Here is a 26,023-nt window from a genome sequence, read left to right on the forward strand (position 1 = left end):
CAGCAACTCCTCTTCATGCATCAGTCGTAAGAGGTTCTTGTCCATTTCAGAAGAACTAACATTCCAAACTGTGGTTAATCCTACTATAGAAACAAATTCCATAGATAGTTCACAAGGAGTGAACTAATTCTGTAGTTTCCTGATGTGGGACAAATAAGACCTTTATTCCAGGGTTGGAGCGCACACACCCTGGTGACTGATGAGACCCAAGATAATTTTGGGCCTAATGAATTATGGGAGGGATTTTGTTCCTGGATATGTTTTTAACTCTATATTTATGAAATTTTAAATGAGCACCACAAGCTATTTAGAAGTATGTAAAGATATGTCTAGGCAAGAGGATTCCTTTGGTTTTGCTGAGGTTTTCCTTTAGCATGTCTGTAAAGATCCATTTACCAGAGGAATTTATAGCCTTTGATGTAGATTTGTATTCAGTCTAGTGGTCACTGAAGCAAGTGAGACATAGTCATACTATGAAAATTCTGCACAGCTAATACCTACAGTATCCTTCATTCCAATTGCATGGCAAATGCCCAGTATATAAACAGGTCCAGATTGCCCTTCTTTACTTTAAAGACTGAGGAGTATCATTTGAGCCCTGGGGCACCTGGGAATTAAGGTCTGTGAATTGGTAGATGTGACAGGAAAGGAAGCAAATAGGACAAATTCAGTGGCTCAAGATGCTATCATCTCAGTTTTAAATCTAGATTCATGGTTGAATGAAAGCAACAAGAAACTGCGGCTGGTGAAGCCAACAACTCAACCATGGTGTACCTCCTTTTGGCCACTTAAATGAAAACCTTAAATATTTTTTTAATTATTATTTATTGTGCATAGGTGGCACAAAGCTGTATCACTCTTCAACATAATCTCCCCCACGCTCAATGCAAGCCCTCCAGCCCTTACAAAATGTATAAATTCCTTTAGAAAAAAATTCTTTTGGTAGTCGCGCAACCACTCATGCACTACGTGGCGTACCTCTTCATCAGAACGGAATTTCTTTCCTCCCATTGTGTCTTTGAGTGGTCCAAACATGTGGAAATCACTTGGGGCAAGGTCTGGTAAGTATGGTGGATGAGGAAGACACTCAAAATGCAGGTCTGTGATTGTTGCAACTGTTGTACGAGCAGTGTGGGGCCTTGCATTGTCATGTTGCAAAAGGACACTTGCTGACAGCAATCCACGTTGCTTTGATTTGATTGAAGGCCGTAAATGATTTTTTAGGAGACGTGTGTATTATGCGCTGGTGAGAGTGGTCCCTCTAGACATATAATGCTCCAAAATGATGCCTTTTTCATCCCAAAAGTGTGTTGGCATAACCTTTCCTGTTGATGGTCTGTTCAAAACTTCTTTGGTGTTGGTGATGAGGAATGGTGCCATTCCTTGCTTGCTTTCTTCGTTTCCAGTTGGTGGAAGTGAACCCAGGTTTTGTCCCCAGTAACGATTCTTGCAAGGAAGCCATCACCTTCTCGTTCAAAGTGCCGAAAAAGTTCTTCACAAGCATCAACAGGTCGTTCTCTCATTTCAGTAGTCAGCTGCCGTGGCACCCATCTTGCAGACACTTCGTGAAACTGGAGCACATCATGCACAATGTGCATGACTAATCTGTAAACATGCTGCAGTGTCATTGTGTCACTCAGCGGTTTTCCTTCACTATGGCTTCAACTGCTGCAATGTTCTGTGGATCCACAATTTGTTGTGCCTGAGCTGGACGAGGAGCATCTCCCACTGAAGTCACACCATTTGCGAACTTCCTACTCCATTCGTAGACTTGCTGCTATGACAAACATGCATCACTGTATTGAACCCTCATTCATCAATGAATTTCAATAAGTTTCACACCTGCACTACGCAAAAACCAAATAACGGAACGCTGTTATTCTCTAGTGCAAGTCGCAAGTGGGGAGGCCACCTTTATACTGATACAGCGACAGTTTGTGTGCATCTGCACTATGCTGCCACCTACTGACCATTCTGCATGCTGTTTGTAGCAGGCTTACCAACTTACAGGATAACGGTGCAAAATTTCAATTTATTACAAATTTAAGGTTGGTGTTTATGTTGTCCTCATCATTTCATCATCATTCATGCACGTGGCGAGATTGGACTGAGAAAAGGTTGGGAATTTGTACAGGCGCTGATAACTGCCCCACAAATCATATAATGCACAATCCCTTGGTGCAGCAAAAACTCTCCAATATGTGGTGCTTGTGGCTTTCAGATTTCATGAGGACACATTTTATCTGATTATTTCATATTCAGATAAGATGACAAATAAAGTTTACCTGCTGATCAACCCCCCTCTGCCCCTAATTAGCAAATGAAGAAAACAATGTGGAACAAATATTAAATCAAATTTTGAGAATTGTTTCCTAAATTATTAGAGCTGAATTTTAATGTCTTATCGACATGCTTTGTTCACACAAATTTTTGATAAGAGATTCATCAGTTACACATTCTGTGATCCAATCTTAACTGTAATCTACAAATCAAATATGCTTTTAACAGCAGATTTTAATATGAAAAGAGCTAACAATTTTAGTGGCATTCTTAAGAAGTTGTATGATGAAACCACCATTACTGAATAACTAGGAAATATATTAAGATACTGTGGCATATTGTGATATACTAGACTCTCACTAATCCAGCCCTCAGTATTCCGGTCTCTCAGTAATCCAGTGCACATCCAAAAACGTGTGCACAATGACTTATCGTGCACAACAATGCTTTATATATTGTATTTGAAATTGTAGCTTTCTTTACAGTTTGGAATCATGTCTTCAGAAAGGAAACACGTTACACTAGACCTAGAGCAGAAACCAGAGATTTTAGATAAGTTAAATCAAAGTTCTTCGCAGAAAGCCATTGCTGCTGAGTTCAGTGTTCAACAAGCAACTATTACGACATCAAAAAGGAAGATGATGTTATTCAACAGTACTCAACACAAATAGATAGTGAGTTGGGAAAATGGAAGGTTATGCGAAAGAGTGAGAATGAAGAACTGGATGTAGCTGTTTATAGATAGTTCATACAACAACGCAGTAAAGGAATTCCAATCAGTGACCCGATTATAAAGGAAAAAGTACCTGCATTTCACAAACAACTTGGGAGTAGTAACTTGTTTGCAGCAAGCGAAGGTTGGATATAAAACTGGAAAAAACGACATGGCATTCGGCAGCTGACAGTCACTGGGGAAAGTCGCTCAGCTAACAATAAGGACGCTGATGAGCTTGTAAGCAAGATACAGAAGATAATAGAGAAAGGAGATTTAACTGCTGATGCCTTGTATAATGCTGATGAAACGGGAATCTTTTACAATATGCTTCCTTCAAAAACATTAGCTGCCAAGAACAAGAAGGTAGTTCGTGGTTACAAGCAACAGAAACAGTGCGTAACATTAATGGCATGTTGTAATGCAAATTGGAGTCATAAACTACTGCTTATGGTGATTGGAAAATCCCAACATCCACGTTGTTTTTAACACATTGACATAATTACTCTACCACTGCAGTATTGGGCTCAGAAGAAAGCGTTTATGGACAGACAAATATTCTCTCGGTGATTCCATGAAATGTTTGTACCAGCAGTGAGAAAAAAGCTGAAGAAGAAACAGCTTCCACTGAAAGCTATCCTTATAATTGACAATGCTCCCAGTCATCCTTCAGATGTTTCTCTAAAGGGCGGTGGTATACGAGCACTCTTTCTCCTACCCAACGTGACAGTCCTAATTCAGCCCATGGACCAGGGAATTTTTGAATCAATTAAATGTCATTATTGACATTCACTTCTCGTCTCCTTGCAGAATGAAAGTGAAAACGACTATCAAGACTATCCTGAAGGCATGGAAAGCAATTAACGTATGTGATGTTGTTTTCCAAACAGCCGAAGTATGGGATAAAGTGGAGAGTGCTACCACGATGAAGAGCTGGAAAAATTGTGGTCATCCACTGATGCCAAGTTGGATCCAGTAGTGAGTGACAGTGATAAGCCAGTCAACTCGGAATTATCAATTACTTTGTACGCTGACATGTTCCACAACCTTCCAGGAGGAGAAGAAATTGATGATGAAAATGTTACTAAGCGGCTGAATGAGGAAAACTGTGATCTGGACCAAACTTTAACAGATGAAGAAATAATCAAGTGTGCAAGAAAGTAATGGTGAAAGTGATGAAAAAGAGGACACAGGAGGAGAAAGCATAAAGATTTCTCACACTGCTGGTGCTGAAGCTGCCAAGGTCTTCCTGGAGTACATTATGCAACAACCAGACAAATGCAGTACCGATGTGATGCTTGTAAAGCGGTTGTGTGATAAAGCGTGCCGCTGTCGCGTATCATCATTGTGACAGTTAAAAATCAGGGACTTGTTTCATAGTGAGTGATACAAGTGTACAATTATGTACAGTATTCACTCAAGGACTTAGTTTTCTTTGAAAATTAATGTATTTTTGATTTAATAAAGTGCATCATCTATGTTTTAAAATTGTATCCTTCGGTTTAATAAAGTACATTACATTATATACCCTATGTTTTCAAAATAAATAAAAAACAAAAGAAATGAATAAAATAAATTTCAAACCTCTATAATCCGGCACCCTTATGTCCCTAGAATGGCTGGATTAGTGACAGTCCAGTGAATTATGCATACATGTACACATTTTTGTTAAATTGTAAATTTTCATGTTAGCTTTCATGATTTTAATTTTGTGTTATTCTCCGAACTCTTGATTGAGTAATACCTTTTTATGTTAATCATGTGCTGGCAAAATATCAAATGTAGTCTGTGTTGTAAAGAGAATACGAAAAATAAAAGAATATCACTGATTGTTGGTTATTTCATAACACTCTTGCAATAAATCTGTTGCCACAAAAAACAAGTGTCAGGTGCTAATTTACTGGAATTAATTTCATGAAATTTGTGACTTTCTTTTATGTAAGTAGTAATAAAATATTTTACAGCCATTTAGAGCTAGACAATGACATGTTGGTGTAGTTAGAAGAATCAGCAGTCTTCAGTATGTCTCCTGTAGTACATCGTCTTTCTTTACTAAAGTGTATTACTACCTCTTTCACTGTGTGTTTTATTGTTTTTATTAATCGACCAATGCACAACAATAATTTGTCCACAGCCTTCAACGTTGTGAAGCAGACACTACAAATAATATTTGCCACTAGCTTGCACAAAGGACTGTCATTGCCAACTTATACCCAAACCTGCTTCTGTTCACATTGTCAGTGGTGCCTGTATTTGAGAGAGTGGATGTTTTCTATTTATCTGATCCATCAAATCCTACATGTACAGGATAGACAAGGATAGTGGACAAACTTAAATTTTTAGAAGAAAATTCAATTTACAATATGTGATATAAATTTTAGATCGTACATTATAAAACACTACAAAACAGTTTGGCTTATGTGAGATGATACCTTAATAATTGAGGGCAGCACAGTTCATCAGACTACATACCCTGTTAAAAAGTTAGTTAACTGCAAGTTAGCAACACTAAAAATTAAAAATTAAACTCAAAATTATAGCAGCACAACTCGGACCAGTTGCATACTAACAAAAAAAATTTAAAAAAATAAAGAAGTTTTTATATTAACTTAATTATGTTGTTAAATTAACTTAATTATGTCATGTATTGGAAAATTTGACTCGTTACACATCATTACGAAATATCGTATTCATGATCCATGGAACTAGTATTAATCTAATCTAATCTCTATCCCATTAAACTTGTAAATTTAATTATGCTATAGCAAACAATGGAAAACCCAGGATGGAATGTAACAATATAGTGAAAAGGAAAGGTGCTACTCACCATATAGCAGAGACACTGAGTTGCACATAGGCACAACAAAAAGATTGTCACAAATAATAGCTTTCAGTCAGTAAGGCCTTTGTCAGAATTAGATGGCAAACACACACAAATGCAACTGGCACACATATGGCTGCCGAGCACAGTGCCGTATTCTGCCCATTTACATATCTCAGTATTTGAGTACGCATGCCTATACCAGTCTCTTTGACGCTTCAGTGTATATAATTATTATTTGTGATTTTCTTACACTTACTTATAACTTGTCGAAGTATCTGTTTGTATTTTTTTAAAATATAGATTTATAAAAATGGGATCATTCCTTTCTTTCCTTACTGTATATTGTTTCTTTTTGTACCACAGGATGTCGTTATTACCTTTGTAATCCACCCTTTATAAACTAGTTTATTTTTTATGGAGTTTAATAGCCTTTTATGGGCAATGGCTATATTAAAATAATGAGCCACAGTGTCAGGAAATATCTTTACCTTCCTATTAATATCATCCTCATTGAACACATCATCCAGGATTCATGGCATAATATGAACCTAAACAATTCTAAATTTTTGGGATCATTGAATACGCACCTGTTTGTAGCTTTTGGCTTGCCAGAGGTGATACAACAGGACAACTCTAATTTTATCAAGATCCTGTGGTCATCAGACAACCCGTTTGGTACATTCTTAACATTTAATAATGGAGTTAAAGAAGTAGTAATAAAAACTGCATCAACGGTGCTATTGGAGATAGTAATTATTCTAGTGGTATAATAGACAATGTTTTCCATATTAAATGTAGCCATAAGGTTGCTTACAAAGAGTAAATTTAATGTAGAAATATTAACATTTAATTCATGACACATTCTAGAATTTATAAAAACTTTGAAAGACTGCAATCAGGCTATCTGTATACATAAATAATGATTACTTTATTATGAGTAAGTTCAAGCACACAATGTTCAAAGTTTTCTTGTCATTAAGATGATTGCTTTTATTTAATTTACAAAAATTAATCACATTTTTGACAACTGTTAGACAACCATCACCCTGTTTACATAACCAGCTATAGCTATCGTGAACTGTAAAATTTGGTAATTTAGATATTAATAGCTCTTCATTCTTGAGCCAGTGCTCAGTGAGACAAATCAGATCTACATTATTAATAACAGTTAAGCAGAAATATTCTAACTTAAAAAATTTCTTCTTACTGGCTGAATATTCTGATTATAAATATAGATTTTTTTTTCAGATTTTGATTCTGCAGGGTTGTTATTACAATATAGGACAGGTAAAAAGTCGGTACATTGATTCTGTGCACAAAATGCTTCAGAAGAGCTATTTTTACGAACTGAAATGGGTAAATATTCTTTACACTGGGCTCTGGTGTTTGTAGGGGTGCAAAATTCGTTACTATGTGTAGTACATGTGAACTTGTTGGGAATCTTTAGAATGAAAGGAGTGTCACATTATTTCATTCACGCAGGAAGAGAGGAAAGCAGTGAATGATTCTCTTCATGCAGAAATAGTACTAGGAAGCAGTTGTTGAAGATTTACTGTTGTAAAAATATAAAGAAAGTGGGGGAACATTAAAAATATTCAAAATAAAAATTTTAAAATAGGTTTCAGTTAATTTCTGGCTAATTTTTGCAGTGAATTGAAAACATCTTAGTCAGAAATACAAATTAAACTGTCTGATACTGTTGAATCTCTCACCTCCTCCAGTTCTTCTTGTTTTGGTAACTGATTGAACAGATACACAACTGCAGAAACAGATCTTGTTTCTCAAATTTTTGGAATATTCAGAGCATTTCTATTATCTAGGAGAAACGCACTCAGTTTTCCTCCCTTGAGAATAATCATACACTCCACACCCAAATTTTGTTATATATATATCTAAATAGGCTTCCTTTTCTTATAGTCCTAATGTATTCACCTGCTACAATATCTGCTCCTCTGTATTTTACTAGCACCATATAATGCAGATACATCAGCCGATGGAGATAAAGCAGGTGTTAACCCTCAAGCAGGCATGTCTATGTGTAACGTGCTCCAACCCAAAGTAATATTGGTTTCCAAAGTGACATTGCTTTTTACTGTTCCATTGTCATTTTACAATTGTCAACCCATACCTATTCCTTCATTATTGCTTCATCTAACATAGCAATAAGTTGTGTTATCATACACCAAAAGAGCAGCTGTAATATAAAATAAAGTGCAAGCTAGGTGAGAAAAAATTTTAAATCCATACAGCAGAATGACCCACATTCCAGGCTAGCAGCACAATCCCACAATGAGGCAGTTATCTAAAAGATAATAGTAATCAAATAAGCAGTTAGCAGGGATGTGATAAAACTGCACTGTTCAAAACTTCGATTACATCATTACCATGGGGTAAACACTTGTATCCATCAACAGACATAGAGAAAGATTTATTTTATTATTGTTTAACTAAAGAATGCCTTTTAGTGCATGTAATGTAAATTTATTTTATCCTTGTTTAATTAAACTAGATTAAATTGTGATTTTGCTCATACATGTTTACCTTGGTAACATGAAGACAGCTATTCTTTACATGTGGTACGAAGTAAGTTGTGTGCCCACTTGTGTTGTGAAAAATGGCACGCCTGCTTGACAGTTAAGACTGAAATTTGTTTGGATGGATATGGCTCTTATCAGGCACATTTTCTGTTTTCATGTGCATTTCCTTATGCACTTTTGTGATCATTCTTATTTGGTGGATGGATGAGTTAACACCCTTCCTGATCACTTAGTAATTAGAATTCATGGAAACATCCAATAGAAGCAAACTGATAAATTTATAGACTAATTGAAATAATGTATGATGATTTATTTCTAGGTTCAATCTGTGTGAGGTAGTTCGCATTAAGCTGCAGTGCATTGAGCTCCAGAAGCCACGTAAAGAAAGTGTAGCTGAGATCATTCGTAATTTTTTGGAGGAGAAAGTGAAACCACTTTGGCCTCCCGGGTGGATGAAAATATCTATTCTCCAGCGAGAATGCAAGGAAGTGTACAGCAGTCCTCAGTAAGTATATACTACAGCATGTACGGACTTCAAATGGTCATCTCCATTCAGTCTTATAAGTAGTCTTACCCCTGCTTGCTTGCTAATTTTTCTTTTAGTTGGGTCATCAGGATAGCATTGCTTCAACAGTTGTAATGTGTGTGTCCACTAGCAAGTAACTTTTACAAATCATTTGCAGAAAGTACTTCTGCAAGTTCTTTCACTACTTGCAGAAGTAGTTTCTGCAAGTTAATGGAAACCATTTCTTGCATCTTGCTGCAAATACTTGCAGAACTTGTCAGTTGCTGAAATTTTAAGAAAAACTTTCAGAAATTCAATGTGTGCAGTATTGGTACAAAAATATTAGAGTCAGCTGGAGACTGGTGTGAAGACATATTCCGAAACAACTGTACCATTGGAACCCTTAAACTTTTAAGAGCTGTGTACTTACTTAAGTACTGTTTTTAAATAAAAATAAAATGAGCTGACTTTACGTAGCAATTTTATTTTTACATTGAAGCCTGTACTTTACTCTACTTCTCTATGTAATTCCCACCAATATTAAGGCACTTGTCGCATTGTACAACCAGCTTCTACATACTGCCTCGGTAGAAATATACCACCCGACTAGACAATCATTAGAGCAGTGACCGTCCAGATGCTTCTTCAAACACAAGAATATGTGGTAGTCACTGATCGTTAGATCTGGGCTGTACGGAAGTTGACCAAATTGTCAGTAATGACTGAAGGTCGCCCATTTTGTTTATCTTCAGATTCGTGTGGCTGTCTTTAAAAGCTCTCACCCATTTCTGATAATGTTTTCTCCATACACTTCACTAATCTGACAATGAATTTCAGATGCTTTCATGCCTTTAATGCTAAGAAAATGAGTCACAGTGCATATTTCACATTTGGTGGGTTTCACAATTGGAGGAGGCCTTCAAATACTTACAAACAAACATAAACATGCTGAATCACTCTGTAATAAAGTAGAGTGCAGTGGCAGTGTGTGTGCGCCAAATGCCAACCACTGCAATGAGGGAGTTTAAAATGGTATTCACTTTAAAAACACAGCTTGTATAATTGGCCATCACAGCCAAGAAAGTGTTAAATAAATTTACCGGTTACTTTGTTTCACCAGAAGTGAAAGTAGAATGGTAACATAGGTGTCCTTATTGTATTATTATTATTATTATTATTATTATTATTATTAGCAGAAACATAAATGCATTGCTTGGGTAATAAAAGTAATAAATACTGTTTGCAAAAATTGAAGAATAATTGAAGGGTCGTCTTTTGGGATATAGCTTGGTGCATTTTTGTGTCCTGTTTTTGAATATATGCTTGTAATATAGGAAAGAGATGCTCAATACTAGCGTACGACATTTTCAGGACGTTTTTAATCTGAGTGTAGTCATCTGATTTTATTTCATTTAAGAGTGTTTCTTGATAGCTTGTAGCCATTTCTTCACCCAAACATATCCTCTTTTGTTAACTTTATATTTTTCGTTGTGATTTTTCTTCAATAAAAATAACACAATGACAGTGGCAGCTGCTCTGTTTGTAACACGACACTGTAGACTTCAACTTGCCGATCTCACAACACAACTGTGGTGGAAACACAGTGCAAGTACTTGCAGCAAGCTCCTGATACAAGCTTGCCCAAGTGACTTGCAGAAGTAAATTACTTGCTAGTGGACACCTGCCTTTAAGGTCTTGATTGCTTAGATGCAAATTTGTGGGTTAAATGAAACTTACTCATATGATAAAATTGACTAGAAGTACGATGCTTAAAGGAGAACCATTGGCATGGAAACAGCGTATTATTTAACAAACAATATATGTAACAGTAAATTTACCTGTAGAAATGCAAGATTCATATTCGCTGCGAATTAGAATGTTCATGCGTGTGTAAGTGTTTAAGATTGAATTATAAACTGGATAGACAAAATTATTTCATTGGATAGATGAAAAATCTACTCACCAAGTGGCGACAGAACATACACATAAAAGACTGTTGTGATTGGCATGCTTTCGGAGCCAGTGGCTCCTTCTTCAGGCAGAAGGGTTGAAAGGGAAGGAAGATTGAGGCCTGGTGGATAACGGGAAGAGAGGATATATTGAAGGGCAAGTTCCCATCTCCGGAGTTCTGATAGGTTGGTGTTAGTGTGAAGTATCCAGATAACCCGGACGGTGTAACACTGTGCCAAGATGTGCTGGCCGTGCACCAAGGCATGTTTAGCCACAGGGTGATCCTCATTACCAACAAACACTGTCTGCCTGTGTCCGTTCATGCGAATGGACAGTTTGTTGCGGGTCATTCCCACATAGAAGGCTAGTGTATGCCTGTCCCTTTCCCCCCCTAAGGTAAGTCTTTCCGCTCCCGGGATTGGAATGACTCCTTACCCTCTCCCTTAAAACCCACATCCTTTCGTCTTTCCCTCTCCTTCCCTCTCTCCTGATGAAGCAACCGTTGGTTGCGAAAGCTTGAATTTTGTGTGTGTGTTTGTGTTCGTTTGTGTGTCTATCAACCTGCCAGCGCTTAAAGCAACCCACAGTTGCTTCAGGAAAGAGGGAAGGAGAGGGAAAGACGAAAGGATGTGGTTTTAAGGGAGAGGGTAAGGAGTCATTCGAATCCCGGAAGCAACCGTGGGTTGCGAAATTGCAGCAGCTGAATATTTCTGACAAACATGATTATAAATTTCACTGCTGCGCACCAAACATTTCGTGGGTCACCTAGCTGAATACATGTTCCTTCGAGCACTTGTATTTTTCCATGGAAAAGCAATTACATTTGAAATTGCTCATGAACTCACTTCACTCTGCTATTTGAAGGATAATTATACTTTTTTCAATGTTACTTTGTGATTTTTAATCTATGAAAAACTAACCATGGAGCTTGGTGTGGGTGTCCTTTTTTTTCCACCTCAGGGGATATCAAACATTAATGTGCCAGTAAAATTTTAAATAATGAAATGGCTTGTGGTCTGGGCCCATTTTTTTTTTTCTAAAGTTTTGACTGGGAGTCAAATGCGCGGTGATTTAAGAAATTAATTGCACATTCTCACACATAACATAATTCATTTTGTGTAAAAGAAAATCTACTTTGAAAGTAATGCTTCTCAAACCACCATTAACAATATTTTCCCACGACCTGTTAGAAATGTAAACAGTTTTGATGTCAAGCTTGTTAAAAGTAGTTTGTTGTTACGAAGAATTGCATAGTTTTCGCCATAAAGCCTCTAGCACATATTGCTGTCAGCAGACACGTCTGGGTGCACTGTGTTTTGTTGCTGTTAATATTGCTTTTTCTTTGCAACTAAAGTTTCGTTTCGGTGTTATTCTCTAATTTGTTTTATTGCTGTGCTATTATTCTGCAATAGTGGGCTAAAGTAAAATTCTTGTTAAATTATCAGTTTTTGCCAATCAAAATTACAAAAATTTAACTGAAAACTAAAACAATGAACAATTCCTTGTAGTCTAAAAAATTTCTGAGTTTTTTCCAGATGGAAAAGTTCTGAGGTTTTTCCCAGATTTCCCAGCGTGTGTACACCTTGTATTAAGACTTCACTATTGTGTGATTACTTGCTTATGCTGTTTATGGCTTTAAGAAATAGTTTCTGGGTAATGGATTCAGTCACTCCTCCTATGTAAATTCGTCAGTTGATTTTGTTTGTATGTGTTGGAGAGGGGGGGATTTGTATATTGATATACTTTTATTAAAGCCTTGTACATTTGTTCTAGGCTGAAGAAGAAGAAGGCAGTTGCTCTTCCAAGGAAAATACCTTATCCATCAACTGGTAATCAGACACAGCCAACACCATCGTACCACAATACAAATGGTGGTTCAGCAAGCGTCAGTACTGGACTTAAAATAGTGAAGAATGTTGGGCAGACTTCAGGAAACCCAAATTCTGGTCCCACTGTAAGGCCTCAGGCTGGAGCTGTGGTCAAAATGAAATCTGAACTAAACACAGCAATGTTTCATCATGGTACTGCAGGAAATGTGGTTCCTAGACCTAAAAATACCCCAGCGTTACCTAATCCAGCAGCTAATCAGACTCTTACTAATCCTACAAGTGTCTTGTCAGTGAATTCCACCAGTAGTGGTAGCAGTATTCGTAGTGCTTCCCAGGCATCTAGTGGTAACAAAGTAGGAGTGCCTCATTTATTGTCAAGTAGCCCTGTGAAAGTGAAAGGTGGTAGTGATGTGTTTATGAGACAAAATGTTTCTGGGAAAAAGAGCCCTACATGTACTCCTGAAAGGCTATCACCTTCAGTATCAGTAGCGAGTGTTGTGCAGTGTAAGACTAAAGGTGGTGTAGATATAGTTCCTTCCAAAGGTTTGGATTTGACTATCAGTGGTGGGGGTAAGCAATCTCTTCCATCTGTGAGCAGCAGTACTGGTAAAATAAACTCTGAAATTAGTATTATACCTGTTACTGTTTCTTCCCAGACTGTTGTCTCTCAGAAGTCTCCTGCACTTTCTCTAGCTAATTTACCAGACTGCATTAGTGTCACTCCAGCTATTTCTTCCTCAGTACAATCTTCCAACACTATAGGCAACACGAAAGCTGTTATAAGCCTGAAGCAAAGAATTCTCCAAGATGCCACAAAGGAGAGGACAAGGTCACCTATCAACGTTGGCAACCTTACTTTACCCGGCAATCTTGAAGAGGAGGGTATAGAAGTAATTGAAATAATAAATGACAATTCCATCGCATATGATAATCAGAAGAGTGAAAATTTTAGATCGGACGATATGCGTAACATTACTCATACCAAAATGAAGACTGAAATAAGAAAAAGAAAGAAAGGTATTCCAAAAGAGCTCCCATCTGCAAGTCTTGAACCCATTCATTCTGCAGCAGAACTGAAATCTCAAGAATCAAAAATCTTTACAAAAAATTCAGACAAGCAGTTGTGCGAAGAATCTGCTGCAGCTGCTGACATTATAAACCAAATGATAAGTGATTCTCCAGTAAACACTTCCAATCAGAGTACAAAAGAGCTACATAGTATTGGAGGGAAACATTTGGGGGTCACACCTAGTGCTGATGGCTTTACCCTTTCACAAGCATCTAAAAGGGAACTGGATACAAATGTCCAGGACAAAGAAGAAACAGATATGGAAATTAAGAGAAGCAATGACAGTGACAAGAAATTGGATGATGCAATTGTAAATAGTGAGTCCAAACAGTCTGCTGCTGATATAGAAATAGGCAAAGAAATTAGTCGTGTCATGAAATCAATTGTTGAGTTACAGAATATGAGTGGTGAAGATACCAGTCAGACTGCAGAAAAATACACTCAACCGAGAAACTCTGCTGTCTCAGTGCATCCTGTAAGTAATACAAAATCTTCACATTTAAAAACTGTTGTAGAATCTGAAGATGCTAATATAGTGAGTGCCCGTTCATCACCAAAGTCTTCAAGTGAATTTGGAAAAACAAACATTTTGTTTAGTGGTTTCCAAGAAGAGTTTCAAAAACACATTTTTCGTGATAGTACAATGGCGGAGATTGAGACTTTGAACTTCAAAACAGGAAAAGGTGCTATAACAATTTCGCCAATCCCACAGCAGGGGTCAACTGCAATGAAACACAGTTCTTTAACAGTGGAAGGTAAGTTATCTAACCCATAAAAGAAATTAAAATATCTGCATAATTTAATATTAAGGGCAATATCTTAAACACACTTGCATGTACATAGGAGTTTGTGTTATATCAGTTTGTATTCCCTTTTGCAAAGAATACTAAAATATGAAAAAATTAAATGCCAATGTCAAAAATGAATGCTACAGGCTACTGAACAATGGATGAAACTCTGTTACAAACCATTTTTGCAGTAAATTTAATAGTAATATAATATTACTGTTCTCTCTTGAGTTTCCTCTTCAGAGGCTACAAAAAGAAAGGAAGAAGGTGACCAGTAGAAAAGAGAGAGAGAGAGAGAGAGAGAGAGAGAGAGAGAGAGGGAGGGGGGGGGGGGTTGTACCAACCAATGACCATTACAGATCAAGAGAGTGTTTAGTAGAATTTTCTGTTTCCCCAGTCTGTTTGTCTGTGTGTGTCTCAGCTGTTTTCCTGGTAAAGGGGCTGACAGTGCTGTGATAGTGGTGGAGAAAATCTTGGGTCTATTTAAACGGTTGTATGGGCATGATAATTGCTCACCATGCATATATAAAGAGCAGTTAGTAAGCACATAAATTGGGTTTTGATGATTGCAGCTCAGATATCGAACTTCTATGCCCCCCCCCCCCCCCTCTCTCCCCCGGAAAAAGTATGTTTGAAAGTCTTGAACGTATGTTATGAGGTAGGAATAGAGTAATAGATGCGATGCTTCCAGTAAAGAAATCCTGAATCCCTAAAAGTAACTCTTAATGTTGGAAGTAAGTTACTTTGAAACATGTGAATATTTTTTGGTACAAAAATTATTATTGTAGCCATTTTGTATGAGTAGAAATTGGTATTGTGGTGGATAAGAATAAGATATGCGAAACAAGTTTGTGAGAAAAGTTGAGCAGTTGGTAATTAAATTGTCCATATGCTTCCCTTAAATCTATAAACTCTACATATGGTTAGTACATCTGGTGGTGTTCCGTAGATCATAAGTGCATTATGTTGTTGTGTGTGAGACATTATCTGTTCATGGCTGCTATTTATGAATGTTCCAGTTATTACATCATGGGTGGTTGTTAATAACATGTTGTTTTCAGAATATTACAATAGTGGCAACTGCTTGATGGATACAACCAGATACGAGAAAAGACAAATATTCACCTTTTTTTGTGGGGTGGGGGAAAATCCTTGCCAGATCCTTTACATACTTGTTCAGGGTGCTCAGAAACAGCCTGAAAAGTTGTGAGGGTGTTGCAGGGCAGGTAGTGCTGAGAAACAATTGTTAAGAAAAATATTCAATATGTTGTACCATTTCTGAGATAATTAGCACTGAAGTCAGTCAATCAGGCTGTTGCACATGCAAATTAAAGTGGCCCACCAGAGACTGTGTCACCATAAATGTTCCAAGAGTGTAATAAAATATTGGACATGGGACACTAGTAATGATTGAACCCAAAACAAAGGCTGATCAGTCTTGTGCGCTATCATTTATGCTATGAAAACAACTTCCAGTAAAGAAATCCTGAATCCCTAAAAGTAACTCTCTCTCTCTCTCTCTCTCTCTCTCTCTCTCTCTCTCTCTCTCTCTCTTTCTCTCATGGACCACTTGAATTTGTGTGCATAATGGACTGATTGGTTAACTTCAATGCTGTATCAAATTTATTTCTTAACAATTATTTCTGGGCTCAACCTACGCTGCAAAGCCCTTACAAGGTTTGTAGACTATTTCTGGCCATCCCATGTATCCAACGTGTATAGTCAAGTGTGTTTCTAGGCATATACTTGATTTTTGTTGCAGGCTTCTGAAATGAGCACATTTAGGCTGAAAACAAAATCCTCATTAAATCTGAAAGCTTGATTCTGTTACAAAAACTATAGTGCAACTGTCTGTCTTTTGGTGGCATAATTATTTTAACTGTAGTTTTTTAGTTCCTACATAGTTCATAAGAGGGGGAAAAAGGGATCTGAAAAATATACTGCCTCAAAGATCCTGAAAGTGAGTGAAACCTATCTCCAAAGGCATGTAAGATATTGCTTTCAATGGAACTTTACAGACTGGCCCTCTTTGATTTTCCTCATACTTAATGATTTGTTGATAGTGCTACATCAGTTTCCTAAAGCAGTTAGACACAATTCTTGAAAAACCTTAAAAAAATTGCCTTTAAAGATTAGAAGATTTCCAACTGCCATTAAGTACATAACTTTTAAAAACGAAATGGCCTATGGATGAGCGGGTAACGTAAAAGTCGAGTTATTGTCAAGTTGTTGGTTTGATCATTGCTACTTGGTTTGATACTCCTTACTAGCAAACAATATTCTTTTTTCTTTATTTCATCATATGTAAATTATATATTTACTCATATAGTACAGGCTTTCATGGCCAGTGTTTGCAGTATTCGATATACGGGCATAAGGCCATGGTACAAGGCAAAATTAGATGCCTAACATTTCGTCTTTCACTGCTGGAGTCTTCATGAGAGGTTTTAATGAGCCGGAAAGCTGTTACAAACTTAACCAAGCTTGGCTAGCTGAATTGTTTGTATATATCCATGCAGTGGTCAGTTTGTGATGTCATCAGACTGCTGTCTACAATTGCGGACTTGTGCTGATGTATGCTATAAAGGGTGTAGTGGGGAAGAGTTGGTGCTGTTTATTTACTTCAGCAGTAAGGCCCACAGCTTTCGTCTTCTGTTGAAATTGTTTCTGTACTTTAGAATTTATATGGCATCTCTGTACATCCTATCCTAGTAATTACTAGATCTTGCTGAAACCACAGTGTCAGAGAAATGAATTTCATGGTTTACCAGTCCTAGTGCATGGTCTGCTTTTGTTGAATTATCTGTCTTTCCCAGGCGACAATTTCTCTTGTGTCCCTGGAGGTAGGTGTTAATGCTTCTTTTTGTAGTTCCTATTTACACTTGGCTGCGTAAAGACTACGGAAAATGCTGTCTTGTCCAAATGAGACACAGTCAAGGGAAAAGCACCACAGGCGCAAAGATGCGAGCTGGTGCCAGTGCCATAGAGACTTGCCACTTGCACGAGTTCAACCATTGCCACGTGCGGTGCTGAGAATGAAGATATCGACTTCGCCTTGGCCAATTGCCGGCTGAGTGCAATCCCCCAATGACTAGATGACAATGGACAGAAGCCTACTCGGAGGATAGAAGAGCCGCTCTTGTCCACTTGGTTATAGATCATCATCCAGAGCAGACTTAGACAGGAAACGTCATTTAGTGAAGTCTTAGAAGTGAACAGACAGTGGTTGTAAATTGCATTTGCTATGTACTATGAAGTATACCTACGATTATTAGCACTTAGCCATTGAGGGCCTTTTTTGTGTTATATAGTGGCAGAGAGGAATTGCCTTGGTGATGTACTGCATCAGAAGCCGTTTCATGATCTCACAAACTCAGCCTACCATAACAACAATGCCAACTCAGCCTGCTCAGCAATAGCGATGAGTCCTTTACAAAACTGGCGACAAGGATTTACAAAAGAAAGCCAACTCACTCAGACAGGTACCTCCACAAAACTTCCAACCCCATCCGAAGTGGAAAAGGGAGGAATCAAAACATCAGTAGCCTGGGCTAAAGGAATCTGTGATCAAAGTATTTGGAGCACTGACTCAATCATTTAAGAATGGCGTTCAAAAGAAATGGCTACTCCAGCAAAGAGATAAATAGGGTTCTGTATCCTAAAAGGTCTAGAGTTCCCAATGGAAAAGAACCAATTAAAAGGAGAGTTTTCCTTCCTCTTGTAAAAAAAAAGTGTGGCAGTTAATATCAGCAAAGCACTTGGAAAACACAATATTGGTAAGTGTTGAAACCAACGAGAAAGTTGCGTGAATATTTTTATACTGCAGAGGACCTACACCCACTACTCACCACAGGAGAAATATGTAAAACCCAATGCAATTGCGGCAAAGTGTACGTAGGAACTACAAAAAGAAGTATTAACGCCTGCCTCGAAGAACCCAAAAGCAGTTGTCACTTAGGTGAGACAGCTCAATCAGCAATAGCAGATCACACGGTAGGACCAGGAAACCTCCAAATTCGTTTCTCTGACACCATGGTTTTAGAAAGATCTAATAATTACTATGCTATAATGAACAGAGAGGCCATTAAAGTTCTAAAGCATAAAAAGAATTCCAATAGAAGGAGAAGGATTGAAATTCAGCAAGCTGTGGGCCCTACTGCTGAAGCAAACAGACAGTGCCAAATCTTCCCCACTACAACCTCTGTAGCATTAGCTGGCGTGACTCCACGATAATAGGCAGAGGTCTGCTGAGATCACCAACCAACCGTTGCATGGATACATATAAACCATTCAGCAATGCATATAAACAGTTCAGCTTGCTGATCTTGTTTGAGTCTGTAACAGCTTTTTGACTCATAAAAGCATGTGATGAAGTCTCCAGCAGTGGAAGACAAAACCTTTGGCAGAGAATTATGCCTTGGATTACGACCTTATAGCTATAAACCAAATGTATATTTACTAACAAGTGGAAACATTAATTAACATATATTGTACCATAATATTTAGCAAAAATGATATCTTTTATATTTTAATGACTAATCACGTGAAAATGTAAATGTTCACAATAAATTAAAATTTGTTGCAAAAAATGTAAAACATTTAATAGAAAATACAAAAATATTTTATTTTTAGAACTGAACAGTTTTTTTAAAAAATTGGTTTGGCCTCTCGAGGACCAAATGAAGTAACTTGCGCCTTTTTTCTTTTTTCCATTTTTCTTCCCAACAGTTTTTCGTTATTTTCCTGTGTTGTTCTCTTCATTCTTCAGTCAATTTTGTGCTTGTATTTTCTTTGTTTTCTCCTGTAACCCCTGGAAACTTTTAAGGCCCACCCACAAGCAACAATTTGTCTGCACAGATCTCTGCGCAAATGTCTGTGCATGGAATGAATTGCCGCAAATTTCTTGCATTTAAACAACATGTTTTTATTAGGTGATATCAAGTTTTCTGTTTCCCCAGCAGTTTCCATAAACTCGTGGGCATTATTGATGGATATAATTTTTTCATTTAACACTGAGGCATTTCAAATGCTTCTATCAAATTTTAAATTATCCTAAAGTGATTAATAACTAAAATATAAAAATTATGGTTCAATATTTGTTACTTAAACATTTCCACATGATAGTAAATATAGAATGCGAAGTGGAGGGGGAGGGGGGGGGGGGGTTGCTATTAGCAAGGATAGAACCAACACCTTTGTAATTACTAGTCTTCAGGCTAGCTTCTCATGAACCTTCAAATCCCTTAGTATGAAGGAAACTGAAGAAAGCCAGCCCATAAGCTGCTTGTTAGCTCGTTTTTGTACCTTGCCATATTCCACTTTTCTTTCATTGTTAGAACTCTGAATTCAGCCAGGCACTTCCAAAGCACACCTCTTCAGCTTATAATGCTGAATTTAAAATGATTGTGTAGTGTGTAATGTCATTGAGAGATGCTAAACCAAGTCTCTCTCTCTCTCTCTCTCTCTCTCTCTCTCTCTCTCTCTCTCTCTCTCTCTCTCTCTGTTATGCAACTAATCTGCCAGTAATGCTCATAAATAAATCTTTTTAATTTAGTTCCACAGGTTGTGAAAGAGAATTTCTGTCTACAGACCTGCCTTGATCTCCTGCTTTCCTACCCTTTAGCAATGGCTTTGACCTAAGTATACATGGAAAATATTTAATTATTACTTTTCCTATCATTTCCTCAAGTTCACATACTCGTGACCGAGATTATAGTGAACTGGAAAAATCTCTTACGGAGCAGATGATAATTTTAGTAGCTTTTGCAAAAGTTACACAAAACTGGTGTTTTATTCAACCATAAGAGCCATACAATATGCAGCCATTGTGTATCCATAATGTCAACTCCATCTGTACTCACACCAGCATATCTGCCCCTGTGATGTATTTCATTGTGAAATAATCAGATAGTTGTATGCCAATGAGACTTGTTAATTCCGCAGATATGAATTGCCAGGGGAGCTGCGTTAGAAGGGTTATGGCTTGAGAAACAGAACATTCTTTCCATCTATACTGCACTACATATTACTTTATATTCACCTTAGCTTATGACAAATTTGTCTGTGCTCCACAACACATCATAGAATTTGTAACATGGGGTAATAGTGTTTCACAATAATTTTATCACCTTCCTTGTTAAATTGTTGATCATGGTTAGAAGTAACAGCTGTTATGACACTTGTATGAGTTACTGTATTCCTACAATGTTGTTATCACTTTAAAACACACTATCTATTTTGGGTGAAATGGAACAAAATGAGTTGAAATTGCTAAACAGTCACAGCTCAGAAATTTGTCACATCTATTCCATTTGATCATGCAGATACAAAGTCTTTCCAGGAGGTCTTCACATGGCACTGGAAACAGGAATTCATTTGTGGAACTGTGTCCTATGACATTCACATGGTCTTGGGAAGTCTAATAAAATAAGTTGAAAAGGTTTTCATTATGCTTAACAACACTAATCCAAAGTATATTCTGATCTTCCCTGGACAATACATCTCTTGGTATCCAGATGCGAACTTTTGGGACGCTAAAATCCAGTGATAGTCTTTCGATTTTGTCCAGCCTCACAGCCAAGGAATCGCTTGTTCCTTGAACTCTACAGTGAAATTCAAGAAGTTTTTCCTAGATTTCAGTTGCTGAGTGGTGGTCTGTGAACCATGGATCAGTTGTCGTATTGGGAGACAGACAACATAACACACTCCCTTATAAGCTGCCACTTGGAGGTGTGAGACAAGCCATGTAAAAAGTTTTTCCATTGTTGGTTTTAGGCTGTCAATTATTAGTAGTTAACTTTCATTGAGGGCAGATGATTTTCATGGCTTGTGTAGATTTCCTTGTGTACCTAAAATATTCCTCAGTGGAGAAGTACTTTGCTCACAGCAGTTGTCATAAATGAATAGTGGCATCACCAGGTCATGCAGGTTGAATTTCATAACATATTATTCCTAACATTGACTTTTTAATTGGTATTAAAGCAATGCTTTTGAAGAGTTACTTCTAGGTAATTTGTATTGGAACATTGCTTCATTATTATTCTTTCTATGTGGCTGTTGGCCTCCTTGAGTCTTGCCTGAAATGAAGGGGAAAATTACCAACTGTAGCTTTCATTGGGTTTTCATTAAACAGTGTTTTAGTTTTTGATTTACATTTTATATTGATCAAGATTTTCAGCTAATAGAAATTTTTTTTGTTATACTTTATTAGCTGATTTAATTTGTACTTCTCTGAAATCCATCACAGGAATAATTTTTGAGGTGACTTTGATGGTTGTAATTACCATAAGATCCTGGGTCATCTCATAGCTGCTCTTCCCCTGCAGTTTGTGGCGGACAATGTCACATCCAGCTCATAGCTTTGTAAATGGTGTGATACCATGCCCATAACTACTCAATTGTTATATTCACCCTTAGTATGTTGAGTTATAGTTAAGATGTGAGATGTAATATTTTTCTCTCTGATATAAGCCTTCATTCAGTTTAATATCAACTTTGCTTATATTTTTGTAGGAGAGATAATGACTGATAATCTTTCAGATCTTCAACTTCCATGTCTGCTTTCAGAAGTGCAACAATGTTTGCTTTCTTTCAAACAGTGTTTGTACGGCATCCCTCAGCCAGTTTTGGTTCAATAAAAAGCATGATTTTGCTTGCAACAGCCTTAAACATACCCATGTCATCCCATGTATTTCCAGTAACTCCTGGTAGATTGCAGCACTGTAACAAGTGTTCAAAACAGCAGTTGCAACTGAGGTGCATTCAAAATAATGATCATTTATTGAATTTCTTTTGGTGGAAAACCACACCATCACAAATATTAACAGACTGTCTAAAAACACCAGGCAGTGAATAGAAGCTGGGCGAAGCATCTGTTGTCAACAGAATGAGGAGAAAGAAATCTGTTTGATCTTCCATGTGCAATCCAGCTGCACACAGCTGTGATGGCTGCAGTGTGCACACACTCTTATTTCAGATGATTGACAAATAACAATCAAGCAACTATATCTTCACTTCACATCTCTCTTTGTAGTGCTGACACAATTTTTCGCAGGTTAGCAGATTCATGGGTTTGTGCCCACTGGGTTCCTCAAAGACTGAAAAGCATAAAGAGGAAACCAAAACATTTGTGCCAAATTGGTTGGGGCATGACGACCAATCCTCTGTCCAACCAAATGAATGGCCTTCATCTAAGTGTGGCCAAAACATGCTCCAGTCCTGCTGCCCTCCTCGCCTCAGTCTCTGCTAGCCTCCATCCCACATCCACTGCTCTCCCCAACACCATGCCTTCTGTTACGCCCAGTCTACAATTGTTTGTGTACATACACATATTGTTAGTCCATTAACTTTGTGAAAGGACTCTGCCAGAATGGTTAGCAAGAATCTCTGTCTTCTTTACATGCATCTTGGTTTATCAGTGCTTTAACAGTATGGTGAATGGTTACTTTTACTCCTTCCACACTTGTAATCTTCTAGGGACTTCCCAATATTGTATTAATAGATCTTATTCTTTTGCTTGATTAAAATCAAATGGATGAAGGTAACTATAGCAACCGTTGTCTAAATTAAGGAGAGATGGCTGATATGTCTACTGTTTTGCCTGTCATGTTAGTCTCCTTTCATGTGAAATAGAACAAAAATATTTTAGCATATTCCAGTTTGGAGGAGTTTTCTTAATATGTAGGAATTCTGTAAATAATTTTGCAAGTTCCTTTTGTATGACTTTTCTTCCAGTTTTAATGATTCATATTAAAACATCTTTACCTCCTAGACTATTTTTTTTTCCTTTGTGCCTCAAATGACCTTAAACTTCTTATCTGGTGTTACCTTTCAAAACACTCAATTTTTACTTTATCTATCTGTGTTGTCATATAATAGAATCTGTTACACCTCCTTTATCCTTAAACACATTCAGATAATCTACATTTATCACTTCTTGCCTGATTAGTCTGCTTATTTCTAACTTTGTATCTGTTTTGACTCTGTATCTTACAAATCTGTGGTCTCTTGTAATATTTCATCATCACTTGGCAAATACAAGCAGTTTAATTGTAATTACTGTTTACCAAATACAAACCTTTTGTTCTCAGCAAGTTCTACTAATGAATGACCTCTATCATACACCCAAAGTTTTCCAGTCAAGAATTAGTCTTTAGTTTTTGTCTCACTTTTGCACTTAAATTACCCATTATCATCTTTTGCTGGAGTTTGCTGTTATTGATCAGTTTCTATAACTCTTTTTCAGAGGTGTATTACCACCCCATCAGAATGTGAGCTTATGGATGCTACATTTTGAATGATTTCAAAAGAATATCTTTCATTTGTTTTTAAAACAATTCCACTTTTTCTGTTTAAGATTCCTTCAATATCTATGATATTCTTTTCACTTATCTTTTTTATAATGTGAAGCCTACATTACAATTTTCCCAATGCTCTTTTTCCCTGTAATAAAATGTGTTCTTTTTTAAATTTTCTATGTTCTTTGTTTTCTTGCTATAGCTCAGATAAAAATCAAGCTTCATCTTAAATAACTCTTCTTCAAGTATTACTAATCTATCATCAGAGCTTACCATTTGTTGACCCCAAGAGTAGTAGCTGTTCCATAAACCATTCATTTACTTAAACCTTGACTCGCATAAAGGCAGTCAGGTGCGTCCCATTGTCAGAGTTCCCTCACTCCACAACTCTCAATGTCATTGATTATTTCACTCAAGCCTGAATACTGATGCATACAGACCATAGAGAGAGAAAATACTAAAGAAATACCAGAAAAAAGTGACCAATTGTTTATTTCCATCAGCCACCAGGAAGATTTCATTTTGCCTGTAATAGAGTAGCATAAAATCTTGAACCTTTGCCAACAAACATACAGAAAATTAAACAATTTTGTAAACTTGGAGGACGGTACCAGTAATTGTAATGCTATTATTGTGTTTGTAATTTTAAATACATAGAGTAATATTTCTTCATAGTAATTTAACAAGATAATGGTTGCTAATTACCTGAGCACTCAGACCTGACAAGGAAAATGTGATGGAGATAGTAAATGCATTACATAGTAAATGTAGCAAGAGATAGTTAGGTTTGGAATGATCAACTATGGTTCAATAACAAAGATAGTGTGTCCATATGTAAGCCGTAAAATATTTGTCACTGACACTTGAGTTTCGTCTATCTGCAAATGCTGTGTGACTGGAGCTGAGACAAGCATACAGTTAGCTATGGGAGAACCATTCAGTGAATTTTATAGTAAAATCTCACCCAACAAATTGTCATAAAGTTCTCAAAGATCTTTAGAGGTTTTGGTTTTGCATGACATGAGTAAACTTATCAAAATCGTCTACCTAGCTAGTTATTACTTATACTAGCACTTAATTGAAAAAGGATTTGTCTTAATAATACTGGTAGGTGGGGTAAGATCGGATAGAATTTTCATATTCTTTAAGTTAACTTCGTAAAGAACATTAGATTCTCGTGACAAAAAGTGCAAGATATTATGGATGATGTTGGAAGATAATATGATCAAAGAACTTTAGCCAAAAATATTTTTTGGTGAGTCAGAATCTAACAAATAAAAACTGTCTGATGTTACCCCTTTGATGATGTAATTTCAGACATTCATTGAATTTTCATGCAAAGGTCCATATTACCCTCTAATGGGGTAACTTCAGACGGTGACTATCTTCTTAAAAAATACACATAATTAGGTACATGTTTAGAAAACATTTTCTGCAGATGGTTACAAAATACTCTATACATCTTCAGTAAACATTTGACACACATTTAGAAAACTTTCACAGACATATTTACAAAATATTTCATTAATAAAGACAGTCTACTAACACATCAAATCAATAACAACCTACAATATGTTCTGAGTGAAAGAAAACTTCCCCTTTTCTTCTCTTGGAGTTAGCCACACTCTTTCAATTTGGCTTTTGTTAACAGTGTAATCATCTGGAATGACAGGAAAAATAAACAGAGATTTGCTGCCTTGGTGTGGATGCAGAAATCTCACTTCCATTTCCTTTGCACCCACTTCTGTTGTGATTGTGACAAACTGCCTATTTTGCTGCCCCCCTCCCCGTCATGTGTGGATAAACCACAAGAATAAAAGCCTCCACTCCCAGAAGTGTTTCCTCTGTTCTGTTGCTTTTGTCACCAGTGGATATTGCATCATTATTCACAAGCAATTCAGACACTGAGCCAGCATATTCTCTCTTAATCATATCAATGCCTGAAATGGATTTTCCTGGGACAACATCCAATTTTGGCTTTCATTGGACACTTCTGTTATTTTTCATTCCATAGTGAACATTCTGAAGCATATCTTCAAAGCTCGAAGACCAGCCTTCTAAAGAGTTGTTTTGAGAATTATCTCCCTCGGGCAATTTTTGAGGACTCTTTCAGGGTCAAATGGAATTAATCCCACTGCACAGAATGCGCTTCTTATATTATCTTCTTCAGTTGCTGACACTTTTTTAAGTGTCTCCTTCAAAAGTGAGGGGAAAGCATCTTTTGATACTGGCC

The 26,023-nt window shown here is 37.0% G+C and overlaps 1 protein-coding gene across 3 annotated transcripts in view; it reads left to right on the forward strand.

Moving 5' to 3' along the window:
- LOC124621835 (ubinuclein-1) overlaps positions 1-26,023 on the forward strand; it is a 352,960-nt gene that overhangs the window by 283,655 nt on the left and 43,282 nt on the right. For all 3 annotated transcript variants that reach the window (XM_047147277.1, XM_047147276.1, XM_047147278.1), the window contains 2 exons: positions 8,673-8,858; positions 12,582-14,461. In XM_047147277.1, the coding sequence (XP_047003233.1) occupies positions 8,673-8,858; positions 12,582-14,461 (2,066 nt within the window). The remainder of the gene's footprint in view (positions 1-8,672; positions 8,859-12,581; positions 14,462-26,023) is intronic.

Source organism: Schistocerca americana, chromosome 7, assembly GCF_021461395.2.
Source record: "Schistocerca americana isolate TAMUIC-IGC-003095 chromosome 7, iqSchAmer2.1, whole genome shotgun sequence".
In the NCBI taxonomy this organism is placed as follows: Eukaryota; Metazoa; Arthropoda; class Insecta; order Orthoptera; family Acrididae; genus Schistocerca; species Schistocerca americana.